Source organism: Pongo pygmaeus, chromosome 13 (genome assembly GCF_028885625.2).
Source record: "Pongo pygmaeus isolate AG05252 chromosome 13, NHGRI_mPonPyg2-v2.0_pri, whole genome shotgun sequence".
In the NCBI taxonomy this organism is placed as follows: Eukaryota; Metazoa; Chordata; class Mammalia; order Primates; family Hominidae; genus Pongo; species Pongo pygmaeus.
In genome coordinates, this window is record NC_072386.2 from 113,750,617 (window position 1) to 113,762,881 (window position 12,265).

The 12,265-nt window shown below is 41.5% G+C and overlaps 1 protein-coding gene across 6 annotated transcripts in view; it reads left to right on the forward strand.

Annotated features, from left to right (window-relative positions):
- The window catches only part of RABGAP1 (RAB GTPase activating protein 1), a 177,811-nt gene that overhangs the window by 163,143 nt on the left and 2,403 nt on the right, over positions 1-12,265 (forward strand). For all 6 annotated transcript variants that reach the window (XM_054502511.2, XM_054502510.2, XM_054502508.2 and 3 more), the window contains 4 exons: positions 7,545-7,649; positions 8,595-8,678; positions 9,363-9,434; positions 11,419-11,616. In XM_054502511.2, coding sequence (XP_054358486.1) covers positions 7,545-7,649; positions 8,595-8,678; positions 9,363-9,434; positions 11,419-11,616 — 459 coding nt within the window. The remainder of the gene's footprint in view (positions 1-7,544; positions 7,650-8,594; positions 8,679-9,362; positions 9,435-11,418; positions 11,617-12,265) is intronic.

The window sequence follows — 12,265 nt, forward strand, 5'->3', positions numbered from 1 at the left end:
TTCTGCTCATTGGTTTCCTAAAGTTCCAGGGATGGGCTCAGGCTGTTGAGGATTTTTACGGGGGTCTTACATTATATGCACTGAAATAGGGTCCATGAATTTCTGGATGTCCTTGACATCCACCAGAAGCTTACAAAAATTTTGTGTACTCATGCATTTCCTTGAAAGGCTATGCTTTCGTTTAGTTCTCCTAGGTAGAAAGACTGTGGTTTCATCAGATTCTCAAAGTGGTTAACAGGTGAGACAGAGACCACAGTATCTATCCGTTCAGAAAATGTAGGATAGACCTGGATTCTAATGCCAGCTACTCTACTTTCAGCTCACCTTGGACACCTTGTAAAATGAGGGGTGGTAGAATAATAGCTATGTCACAGGGTATAGAGAGAATTACATAATTAGATGTATATGAAAGCATCATTAAAAAAAATCAGGCACAGGCAATGTTAGCTCCCTCTGCTTGTCTGCTTGTCATCTACAAATAACTGAATTTAACAGGGAAGGCTTCTCTTTGCAGTTTTTGCAGGGAGAATGTTTCAAGGTCATTAGCCCTCAATGACCAGAACCTGAGCTCTTTGACGGCTTTTTGGCTTACCACAGTCTGCTCATCAGGATTGAGTTTCTTCCTTATGGTGCAGATTCCCAGCATATCCTCTGTTCCTCTTTGTAGAAACACTATATGGGTCATTCTCTCCCTGTTCAGGTATTTCTGCCTAGTGAGTGGAGGGAGGCAGGTGTACATGGAGCAGGGACTACTGAAGCAGGGCCAGAGGTGTGCGCCTAACACAGCCCTCATAGCAGCCATGGGTCATGCAGAAAGGAGGAAAAAAAGGAAAAGAAAAAAAATATGGGTCTTGAACAGGAGCTTTTGTGTCCTACAATGAAATTAAGAGGCAGCTTAGGCTAAAATTCCAAGTGGATTTTTAGTTTGAGCTCTTGCATTTTCCAGTCTAACAGGCCCAGTATTAACAGTGACACCCACTAGTGAGTCGTAGACTACTTATGTTCTTAAAACCTGCCCCTAAACAGTATAAACCCTTTTTCAAGTCATCTTATCCTGACACAGTAGTGAGAGAACTAGGTTTCATTCCTGATATTAGGAGTGCAAAATAATAAGAATTATAATATGAGCTCCCATTTACTGATGATTTGTGGTGCTAGGCACTATGATAAGCATTTTACTAAACTTTGATCTCTCTTACCCTTACCTCAGCCTTGAGAGAACAGTAATGTAAGTTCCATTATGGATGAGGATTTTTTTTTTAACAGCTATAAAACTTGAGATTCAGTTGAAGGTACCCAGGAAGAAGCAGAGCCAGGCCCATGGAACTGGAATGCCCAGGCTTTTTTTTTTTTTTTTTTTTACAGTGCCAGCCTGTTTCCACAGTAAATATGGGACAAGGAGCTATGAATCGATGTCATAACCATATCAAAAACATGAGGACCAGGGATTGTGACATAAGAGCTAACATTTCTTGAGCACTTACCAAGTGCTAGGCACTGTTCTAAGTGCTTTCTATATATTATCAAATCCTCAGAGTAGCCGGTGTTGTAGAAGGGATATAATTATGATCCCCATTTTCCTGATGAGGAAACTGAAGCAAAAAGAGGTTAAATATCCCACACAGATCACCCAGCTAGTGGCCAAGCCCTCAAATTGAAGGCCTGACACCAGAGCTCACCCTCCTAAGCAGGCGGCAGGGCTCGGGAGCGTCACACCAGGGCCCATCCTGCAGTCATCTAAAATGCTGCAGACACACCTTTCCCACACTCACTTTCCCTTCCCAAGTTGGACTTCTCTCTATAGTTTCTTCTGAATCGTCACTGAAAATCAGCTAGATTCTTCCTCACTGAAGGGAGGAGCGTGGGGCCCTTTCATTAATTTTTTTACTTTAGGGACTTAGGTTTTTGAAAGAACGTCATTCCTTTGAGCTCTTTCCTTCCTGCATCTCAGAGAAAAGCTCTGGTGTGAGGCTTTAAAATTTCCAGAGCCCTCTTGTATTTTCGGTTGATTATACATCACTTTTGTTATTCGTCACCTGTCACTTTTGCTGTTCTTCACACAGTAGCTGTGGAGAAATTCCATGTCAGCCACTTAATTCCTACGTGACCCCAATCAAGCTTTCTATATGAAATGGGAGTAATGACTAGACCTGACACTGGTGCTGAAAGGATATGGGGAAGCTATGGAAGGTCCCTGCAGAGCTGATAGGACCATGTCCGAGTCCGCTCTAGCAGGGTCATTCCTCTGTGTTGAGACAGACGTGAGAGTGAAGGAAACTTGCTGGTGAGCTCACCTGCTGTCCAGCAGGATGTGAACTCTGCCTCGGCCCCTTATTAGTTCTGTGACATTTTGCAGATTGCTGAACTTGCCCCATTGAGTTAGCTTGGCCCCTTTATTAAAAATCAATTGACCCTAAATTTGCAGGTTCACTTCTTGATTCTGTCTGCTCCATCTATTTCTGTGTCTATCCTTAAGCCAATACCACACTGTCTTGCTTACTGTAGCTTTATAATAAATCTTAAAATCAGTTCATGTGAGTTCTCTGACTTTGTTGTTCTTTGCATTTCTGTATCAGTGTTAGAATCAGCTTGTGAATATCTAGAAATAAAAGCCTCTGGCTTTTGAGTGAGGCTCATGGAATCTGTAAATCAATTTGGGGAGAATTGACATCTGAACAACAGTTGAAGCATTCAATCCAGAACATGTTAAAATTTTCCCTTGTTAAGATCTTTTTCAGTTTCTCTCAGCAGCAGTGTTTTTTAGTGTTCAATTTACAAGACGTGCATGTTTTAATCTATTGTAAAATGTTATTGTTTTTTAAATTTCATTTTCCAGTTGTGTATTGCTAGTCTCTAGAGATGCAGTTGGTTTTTGTGTTGTGACCTTGTATCCTGTGACCTTGTAAAAACTCATTTGTTAGTCTGGCAGCTTTTTAAATATATTTTGTGGGATTTTCCACATATACAATCATATCATCTCTGAATACAGTTTTTCTTCCTTTCATATTTATCCGCCTCTCTTTTTCTTGTCTCACTGCACTGACTAGCATCTTCAGAACGATGCTGAATGGTGACAGTGGACATCATTGCCTGGTTCTGGACATCAGCTGTAGGTTTTTCGTAGAGTAGGTTGAGGAAATAAATTCTCCTCTGTTCCTGTTTGCTGAGAGTTTTTGTCATGAATGGGTGTTGAATTTTGTCAAATGCTTTTCCTGTGTCTGTTGAGATAATCATTTGGTACTTCTCCTTAATTCTGTTAATATAGTGAAATAAATTCACTTTTCAATGTAAACCAATCTTGCATTCCAAGATAAACTCCAGTTGGGGTTTCTATTTTTTATTAAAGATTTTAATTCTTATTAAATATTTATATGTTTATAAGGAATATTTGTCTGGAGTTTTATTTAATGTTTTTGTCTGGTTTTGTCATTAGGGAATGCTGGCCTCATAAAATGAAGTGAGAAGTGTTTCCTCTTGTTTTCTTGAGGACTTTGTATATGATTGTTCTTTGATTAAATCTTTAGTTCCCTAGTGAAGTCATGCAGACCTGAAATTTTCTTTGCAGGAAATTAATTGTGAATTCTTTTTCTTTTCTAGATATGGAGCTATGCAAATTTTCTAATTTTTTGTGTGTCTGTTTTTATAATTTGTGTCTTTCAAGTAATTTATCCATTTCATCTTAATATGTTGATATAAGGTTGTTTGTATTCTTTTAATATTTATAAGATATGTAGAGATGTTTCATTTTCATTCCCGATGTACGTCTTTTTCCCACTTTTCCATAACCAACCTAGCTAGAAGTTTATCAATTGTGTTGATCTTTTCAAAAGCCAGCTTTAGCCTGGGCAACATGGCAAAAATTAGCTGGCTGTGGTGTCACATGCCTATATTCCCAGCTACATAGGAGGCTTAGGTGAGAGGATCACTTGAACCCGGGAGGCAGGGGCTGCAGTGAACCGAGATCACACCACTGTACTCCAGCCTGGGTGACAGAGTGAAACCTTGTCTCAAAAAAAAAAAAAAAAAAAAAAGCCAGCTTTTGGTTTTATTGAGTTTTCTCTGTTGTCTTGTTTCATTGATTTCTGCTTTTACTTTCTTTGGGTTTCATTTGCTGTTTTTCTGGCTTCTTAAAGAGGAAGTTTGAATAACTCTGGACCTTTCTTCTTTTCTAAAATAAGCATTTAAAGTTATTAATCTCAGCCAGGCACAATGGCTCATGCCTGTAATCCCAGCACTTTGGAGGCCAAAGCAGGAAGATTGCTTGAGCCCAAGAGTTCAAGACCAGCCTGGGCAATATAGCAAGAATTTGTCTCTACAAAAAATTTTTGAAAAATAGCTGAGCATAGTGACACATGCCTGTAGTCCCAGCTGCTTGGGAGGCTGAGATGGGAGTATTGTTTGAGCCCAGGAGTTCAAGGTTACGGTGAGCTATGATCGTACTACTGCATTTTAGCCTGGGCAATAGAATGTGACCCTGTGTCTTTGAAGGAAAAAAAAAAATCAGAAATCTCCATGTAAGCACTATTTTCAGCTGCATTCCACATACTCTGATGTGTTGTGCTTTTATTTTCATTCAGTTCTTGTGATTTATTCTTTCACTTATACAAGTTTATTAGTAGTATGTAATTTAATTTCCAACTATTGTTTTTCCCAGAAACTTTTCTGTTATTTTTCATTTAAATATGTTGTGATTAGAGATTATATCCTGCCTGATTTTAATCCTTTTAAAATATACCATTACTTATTTTATGGCTTATCATATAATATGTTTGGGTGAATGTACCACATACATTTGGAAAGTATGCATGTTCTGTTGTGAGTGGAGTGTACTGTGTCAATTAGGCCAAATTGGTTGATAGTAGTCAACTTGATTTTCTCTGCTTGTTCTGTCGCTTCCTGAGAGAGCACAGTAGAAGTTTCTATGACTCTAATTGTGCATTTTTCTTTTTCTCCTTTTAGTTATGTAGGGATTTGTTTCATGTAATTTGAATTTCTGCATACATTTTGGATTGTTACACCTTCAAAGGGTATTACCAAGGACAAAGAGGGACATTTCATAATGATAAAAGAGTCACTCTTTTATCATTATGAAATGTCCCTCTTTGTCCTTGGTAATACCCTTTGTCCTGAAATCTACTTTATCTGACATTTCTATAGCCAGTCCAGTTTTCATGGTATTGTGTGGTATGTACATCTTTTTCCATCTGTTTACTTTTAACATGTCTCTTTATATTTAAAATGGGTTTTTGTTTTGTCCAAATGATAAATTTGTTTTCTATTTGTCCTCTGCATTTTTTTTCTCTTTCTGTATTCTTTGGCTTAATTGGGTATTTTCAAGATTTCATTTTATCTCCTGTGTTGCCTGATAAGCTATTCTAGAGCTCCCTCTTCTACAGAGCCCTGTCCCATGCCTTCCAGCCACCCTGACTTCCTGTCTCCTTAACCCTTTGAGGCTTTCATGCTCTGCTTGGAATCTAAGCAGAAAGTCAGGGTGAAAGTAGGACCTTGTTTGTTGTCTTCCTTCCAGAAACCTCAGTTCTGCATTTATTGTTCTCAGTGTCTGAAAATAGCTGTTTCATATATTCTATCCAGTTTTCTGTTTATAGTAGGAGGATAAACTTGGTCCCTGTTAATCCTTCGTGACTAGAAGTCTGGATGTATTTATTAACACCAGATGCCCTCTCCTCATATGCTGATGTAAATAGAATGTGCAGTGGGTGTGGTGCCATTAGAGGACCCTGGTTGGGTCAGGCCAGTACCCTCTGTGCACCTTCCCATTGGCATGACTTTGAGAATCAGCTCTAGGAGTGGTGGCACAAATGCCGGACTCAATGTCAGAAGACTTGGTTTCAGATTCCAGCTATGCCACATGCTAGTGACAGCTTGGGGAAATCACTTCCCCACCTAACTGCTTTATAAACTGGGGAGCTGGAGTGGGCAGAGAAGATTGTTGAGTTAGAAGACCCAGTTCATCAGCAGGCTCCTCCATACTCCTCAGAATCAGTCTTAGTATTAATCATCATCTACCAAGGTAGTGATGATGAGAAAAGGACAGAACATAAGTGTGTAGCACATGCTCCAATGTAATGCTCAAAAGATGTTAACCGAGTCCAAGGGAGAGAGGATAGGTTGTTCTGTTGGTTAAAGTAAAATAGAATCTTTAACAGGACTTCATTCTTCTTACTATTTTCCCTGTTGTTTGACTCTCTTCATTTCCTTTTTTGATTGCTTCTTGGGTTTGAGCTAGAGGAGATGATAAGCTACTCCCCATGAAGGACATAACTGCAGGGCCACATTTAATTGCGTGCATTTGCAGTTTGCCAGTAATTAATGGCCTTTTGAATCTGCGTATCATGCCATTCTCAGTTCCCCCCTTTTTTTTTCTCTCTCTTTTGAGACTGAGTCTCGCACTGTTGCCCAGGCTGGAGTGCAATGGTGCGATCTCGGCTCACTGCAACCTCAGCCTCCTGGGTTCAAGTGATTTTGCTGCCCTAGCCTCCCAAGTAGCTGGGATTACAGGCGCCTGCCACCACGCCTGGCCAATTTTTTGTATATTTTTAGTAGAGACAGGGTTTCATTATGTTGGCCAGGCTGTTCTCAAATTCCTGACCTTGTGATCTGCCCACCTCGGCCTCCCAAAGTGCTGGGATTACAGGCGTCAGCCACCGCACCTGACCCAGTTCCCCATTTAAGGACCCAGCTCTCTGGAACCTGTTTCTTCCAAAGAAGATACAGGAAAGGAAGTAGAGTATAGTGGAAAACTCAGTGGCCCAGTTTAGGTGATGTCAGAATTTCAGGGAAATCTTATCCATATCAGGAGCCCAGCAGAGACCCTCTGTATTTAGTCCTTGAGTCTTCTCCAATATTGTATAGTCAGTCCTTCTTCAGTTATCCTTGGAGTGACCAGCACCAGGAACTCGTATGTCAGGCAAAAGTATACCATTTTCACTAGGACTCACAGATACACCCACTAGACCTTTTGCATGCTTTAGAAAAAGACTGGGGTGGAGAGTGGCCATTAAAGATAAGAAAAAGTGCCAGGAAAGGGGAAGCCTCCTTTATCAGGTAATAACAAGAGAAAAATGCCAGACGGGGTTGGATGAAGCAGAGGAAACACAGTTTGGAGGAAGAAAACCAGTTTATTAATAATAATAATGATGGCTACCTTTTATTGGTGTTTACTGTATTCCAGGCACTGTGCTGAATGCTTTTCTTGCCTTATCCCTCAGATGAAGAGCCGGAAGCTTAGAGAGGTTCTCAATGACTTGTCCAAGTGGCACATGGTCAGTGAACAATGGGCGATGAGTCCAGGCTGTCTGATGCCAAAGGCTAAGCCCCTAACTACTGCCCTGCACCACCTCTGAACAAGAGACTGGGACAGGCACTTATGCATGAGTGTGTTCTCATTGTGACCCTGGGGGTATAATTCCCCTCTCTCTGAATCAGAGTTTCGCCATCATCTTAAAATGGGGTCATGCTAAGTAATGGAAACCCTTTGCAGTTCCCAATTCTTGTTTTGTGACAGCATATCTTAAATGTTCCAGGCTGAGGAAAAGGCAGATGCTCTGAATAAGGAGCTGCTGATGACCAAACAGAAGTTGATTGATGCAGAAGAAGAGAAAAGACGGCTGGAAGAAGAGTCTGCTCAGGTAAGGGAACTCTCCCACATTCCTCTGTCTTGCAAATGCTTGAGAACTGTTGAGTTCAGCTGGTGGCTTCCTGTTGGCACTAGAAAACGTAGAGACATCTGGCTTCAGTTTCTTTCTAAAGACCTTTTTTTTTTCCCCCTACTATGTAAAGTCCAATGGTTCCTAATTAAAGTCTAGGAGGAGACAGTGGGTTGAAGCCCATCCTTTGTTGGGGCAGGAGAATTTCTGTGTATCGGCATCTGAGCATAACGAAGACGGGGTAGAATTTCTGCAGAAGGAAAGCACACATCATATAATACCTGGCTGTTTCCCTACTTGTCCTCTGCTGTCTCCCTCATAGAGCAAGCTTGGGAAGTCTTGTTCTGAGCCAGTGCTCCATAGTCACTGGAGACACAGACCTGCAGGCATGGGAAAAGCTCTGGGTGCTGTGCGCCTGGAAGCAGCCCCCTCCCCCATCGCACCACCCCCATCGCACCTCCCCCATCGCATCCTAGGCCAGTGAATGCAGAGGCGGCATAGCTAGAAGAACCCTTGCTTATCCATCCTCCAGGAGGCAGGACTGGCTGGGGTGAGAGACTGCAAAGCCCTTTCTACAGAAACCATGAGATGCTGAAAACCCGCAGTCCTCTTATGAGCTCTTTGGTTTGTGTCTGGTCTGTCAGTGAAGGTCCACAGGTTGGCGTGTACTGGCAGGGAAGACCTTCAGCAGAAGCCTCAATCTGAAATGGGGTCTGACGTTCTTGGAAGTTTTAACTGTTCTCTCCCTCTCCTGCATCAGGAACAGGGGATTAGTGCTGCCAAGATTGAAGGAAGAAAGTAGCTGAATTAGAGGACTTACAGGGTTTGGTTCAGCAGTTTTTGGGAAGCCTAGCACTGAGCGGTTGGTGGCAGAACTTCCTTTATTTTTCTGTTAACATAGTCCCTTTTGCTTTTTTATGTGTGCAGTTAAAAGAAATGTGCCGTCGGGAACTCGACAAGGCAGAATCTGAGATTAAAAAAAACAGTTCTATCATTGGTGACTATAAGCAGGTAGGTTCCAGTACCCTGGGATTGGGCTGTGTAATCTGGGAGCCCGTAGTCTGGATAAAATGTATACCCGCCCCCGCCCACCCCCCCCAAATCCAAATGCAAGCACTCTGGTTTCAGATCCTGGCTCTGCCCCTGTACTGACAAGTGGCTTCACTTATTCTCAGTTGTAAAAGAAGGAAAATCATCCCTGCCTGGGAAGGTTGTTACGAGGATTTAAAAAGACCATGTTTGTAGAGTGCCTGGCAGTGCCCAGCACATAGTAGGTACTTAAAACCACAGTATGTTTTGGTATGTATTTCAGATTCAGAATTACGAACTTTTGTTTATGTGTAGTTTTAAACCGGTTATTTCCCTGACTGGTTGAGTTTTAAGAACATAACGGAATGGTCTTGTTCCCTCCTACACTAGGATCTCTTGCTGGCTCATGAGTCTGGCAGGTGTTCAGAAACCATTGGCCATTGAGTGTGGTGCTGCTTGGTTTCTGCAAGTCCTAGGCCAGTGAATGCAGAGGCGGCATAGCTAGAAGAACCCCTGCTTATCCATCAACTTCATATCCCCTCCTGAGCGGTAGCAGCCTATTTGCTACTATGTTAATCCAATTTACATATTCCAGCTTCCACTACAGAATTTATGCAGATGATTACAATTGCTCAAGAGATTGTTGTTTTTTATTTGTTTCCTTAGATTTGTTCTCAGTTGAGTGAAAGATTGGAGAAGCAGCAGACAGCCAATAAGGTGGAAATTGAGAAAATTCGGGTAAGACTTCTCTTTACCTAAAAGATTTTATACCACCTACTTCATTTTATGGCTGTATAAACAGGTTTTGGGAGGAGGCAGTTGATTTCAAAAGTGAGACAATCTAAGCAATAAGGCACCTGTCACAGGTCCTGGCTCAGTAGTTGACAACTAACACTACGCCTGTTTTCTCTGGAAGGGTGTACACATGAAATCAAACAAGCTCTAGCTTTAGATCTCAAAGTGCAAGTGCCCCACGATTTCCAAATGTCTGTAAGGCAGTCGATGTCAGCAGTGTGATGCTGAGGAGAAGGAGTCACGCAAGTGATAAGTCTTGCTTGAGGTGGTGGGAGTGCAGAGGTCAGAATCATGTGCTGTGGCTTGTCACTCTCCAGTGTTGTTCTGAGTTCATGCCTTCTGCTGTAACACATCCAAGTACAATGAGGACCTTAGTTTATTTTTATTTTTTTTATTTTTAGAGACAGGGTCTCACTATGTTGCCCAGGCTGGCCTTGAAATCCTGGGCTCGAGCAAAATGCCTATCTCAGCCTGAGCTGCTGGACTCCAGGTGGGCACCATTGTGCCCAGTTTAGAATTTTAATTGTTTAATGTTTTGTTGGCAGCTTAGGAGTTTTTATAACATGGTGCTTTCTTTCTTTAATCTCTACCTGTATTACAGTACTTGTCAGATTTTACTAAGATAAGCAATTTACTGAAAAGTGCCTCACTAACATATTTACAGCTCAGAGGACAGGAACTTGGGAAAGTTCTGTGCTCATGGCCATGTTTGCGCAAAGCAACATTACCTAGAGCAGGATGACACTGGCCTTCGTCATAATTAATGTTTAACCAGATGTGTGTGTGTGTGTGTGTGTTTTTGAGACAAGAGTCGTGCTCTGTCATCCAGGCTAGAGTGCAGTGGCGCCATCTCAGCTCACTGCAACCTCCGCCTCCCAGGTTCAAGCTATTCTCCTGTCTCGCCTCCCAGCTAGCTGGGATTACAGGCTTGTGCCACCACACCAGCTAATTTTTGTATTTTTAGTAGAGATAAGGTTTCACCATCTTGGCCAGGCTGGTCTCGAACTCCTGACATCGTGATCCACCCGCCTTGGCCTCCCAAAGTGCTGGGATTACAGCTGTGAGCCACTGCGCCTGGCCAACCAGATCTGGTTTTTAAACAGAACTTATTTTCTGATTCTAAAACTTTAATATTCTTGCAGAAAATTTGGAAAAGAAGAGTAAATAAGGGAAAAAAAGCCCTTATGATCCATTTTCCACATATAACATCTTTATTAATACGGTGGTGTATATTCTTTCAGTCTTTGTTCAGTGTTTAACATCTAAAATTTCATTCATTCTGAGATAAGCATTTTTTTCACATTTACATCTCTGAAAGTGGGATGTTTTATAATTGGCTTTTTGTGGTTTAATTGGCAGAATGTTTTCTTAGAGGAACATAAATGACATTTCTTACAGTTAATGGCATCTTATTTTGATGAAATGTGGAATACATTTTATTTGTAATCACAGTTTATGTACATTTTTGTGTTCTATTTCAACCAGCATGCATCCATTTTCCAATGTTATAAAAAGTTCCTCAAAAACCTTTTAGAGGCTGTGTACTTCCTTGTATAAATATAGCACAGTGTATTTAATATTTAATTGTTTTTGAATAGTTTATCCTCCGCTTTTTTGCCTGTCTCCAGTTCTACAGTGAAAATTTTTGTACATAAATTTTTATCTAGTTACAGCTTCATTTTTCAGCCTGGGTTCCTAGAAGTGAGATTACTGAATCAAGACAATGATAATTTTATTATTTTTGGTGTATAATACCAAGTGGCTTTTCCAGTAGGTTATCTGCCAGTTTACAAAGAGCACAGGTTTTCAGAAACTGTAGTGCTCAACAGAGAAGCCGTCTCTTGGTGTCCCCCAAAGGAGATGCTCACACCATCCTAAAGGGCCAGTTCCTCTTCTTTGCCTCTTTACATCTAACATTCAATTTCAGCAAAAAGTGGATGACTGTGAGCGGTGCCGGGAATTTTTCAACAAAGAAGGGCGTGTAAAAGGCATAAGCTCAACCAAGGAGGTTTTAGATGAGGACACGGATGAAGAGAAAGAGACGCTCAAGAACCAGCTGAGAGAGATGGAGCTAGAACTGGCACAGACCAAACTCCAGCTGGTGGAGGCCGAGTGTAAGATACAGGTAACAGCAGCAGAGCTCAGACACGTGCCTGCGGGCTGGGTTTCCTGATGTGCACTAGAAACCCCAGAAATTATCTTTATGGTTTGGGGTTTTTCCCCACCTTTTAAACTTTGGTCACAGTTGTCATGAGAAGAAATACAGGACTTGTTATTGGCCAGTGGATGTCTCATCAGTATTTGGCCTGTCTTGAGGATTTCCACTGTCATATTGAGAATGATACACAAAGCTTGGAATCTTTTGATGGGATGAGAAGACAGTGCTTTAGAAACACAGCTCTACCACTGAACTGTTTGACCTTGGGTTAGTAACCTCCCTACATCTCAGGTTCCTTATCTACAAATGGAAATGATGAGAGTCCCTATCTGATAGGTTGGTTTGAGGACTAAGTAAGATAGTGTGCACAAATGGCTTGGCAGAATGTCGGGGGCTTTATAAATGCAAGCTTTTGTTCTTCCAGTTCCCACCACTTAACTAGCTTTGTGACTGTGAATATACTACCTGTCTGAGCCTCCTTTCCTGATAAAGAAGTTAGGGCTTGTTTTGGTCATCTTTATACACATTGCTAGGTCCACCAGCACCGCTAAACCCTAAGCACTGTTTATGGAGGGAACAAGTTCAGGATAAAAGCTTTAGGGCTGATTCTCCGTCA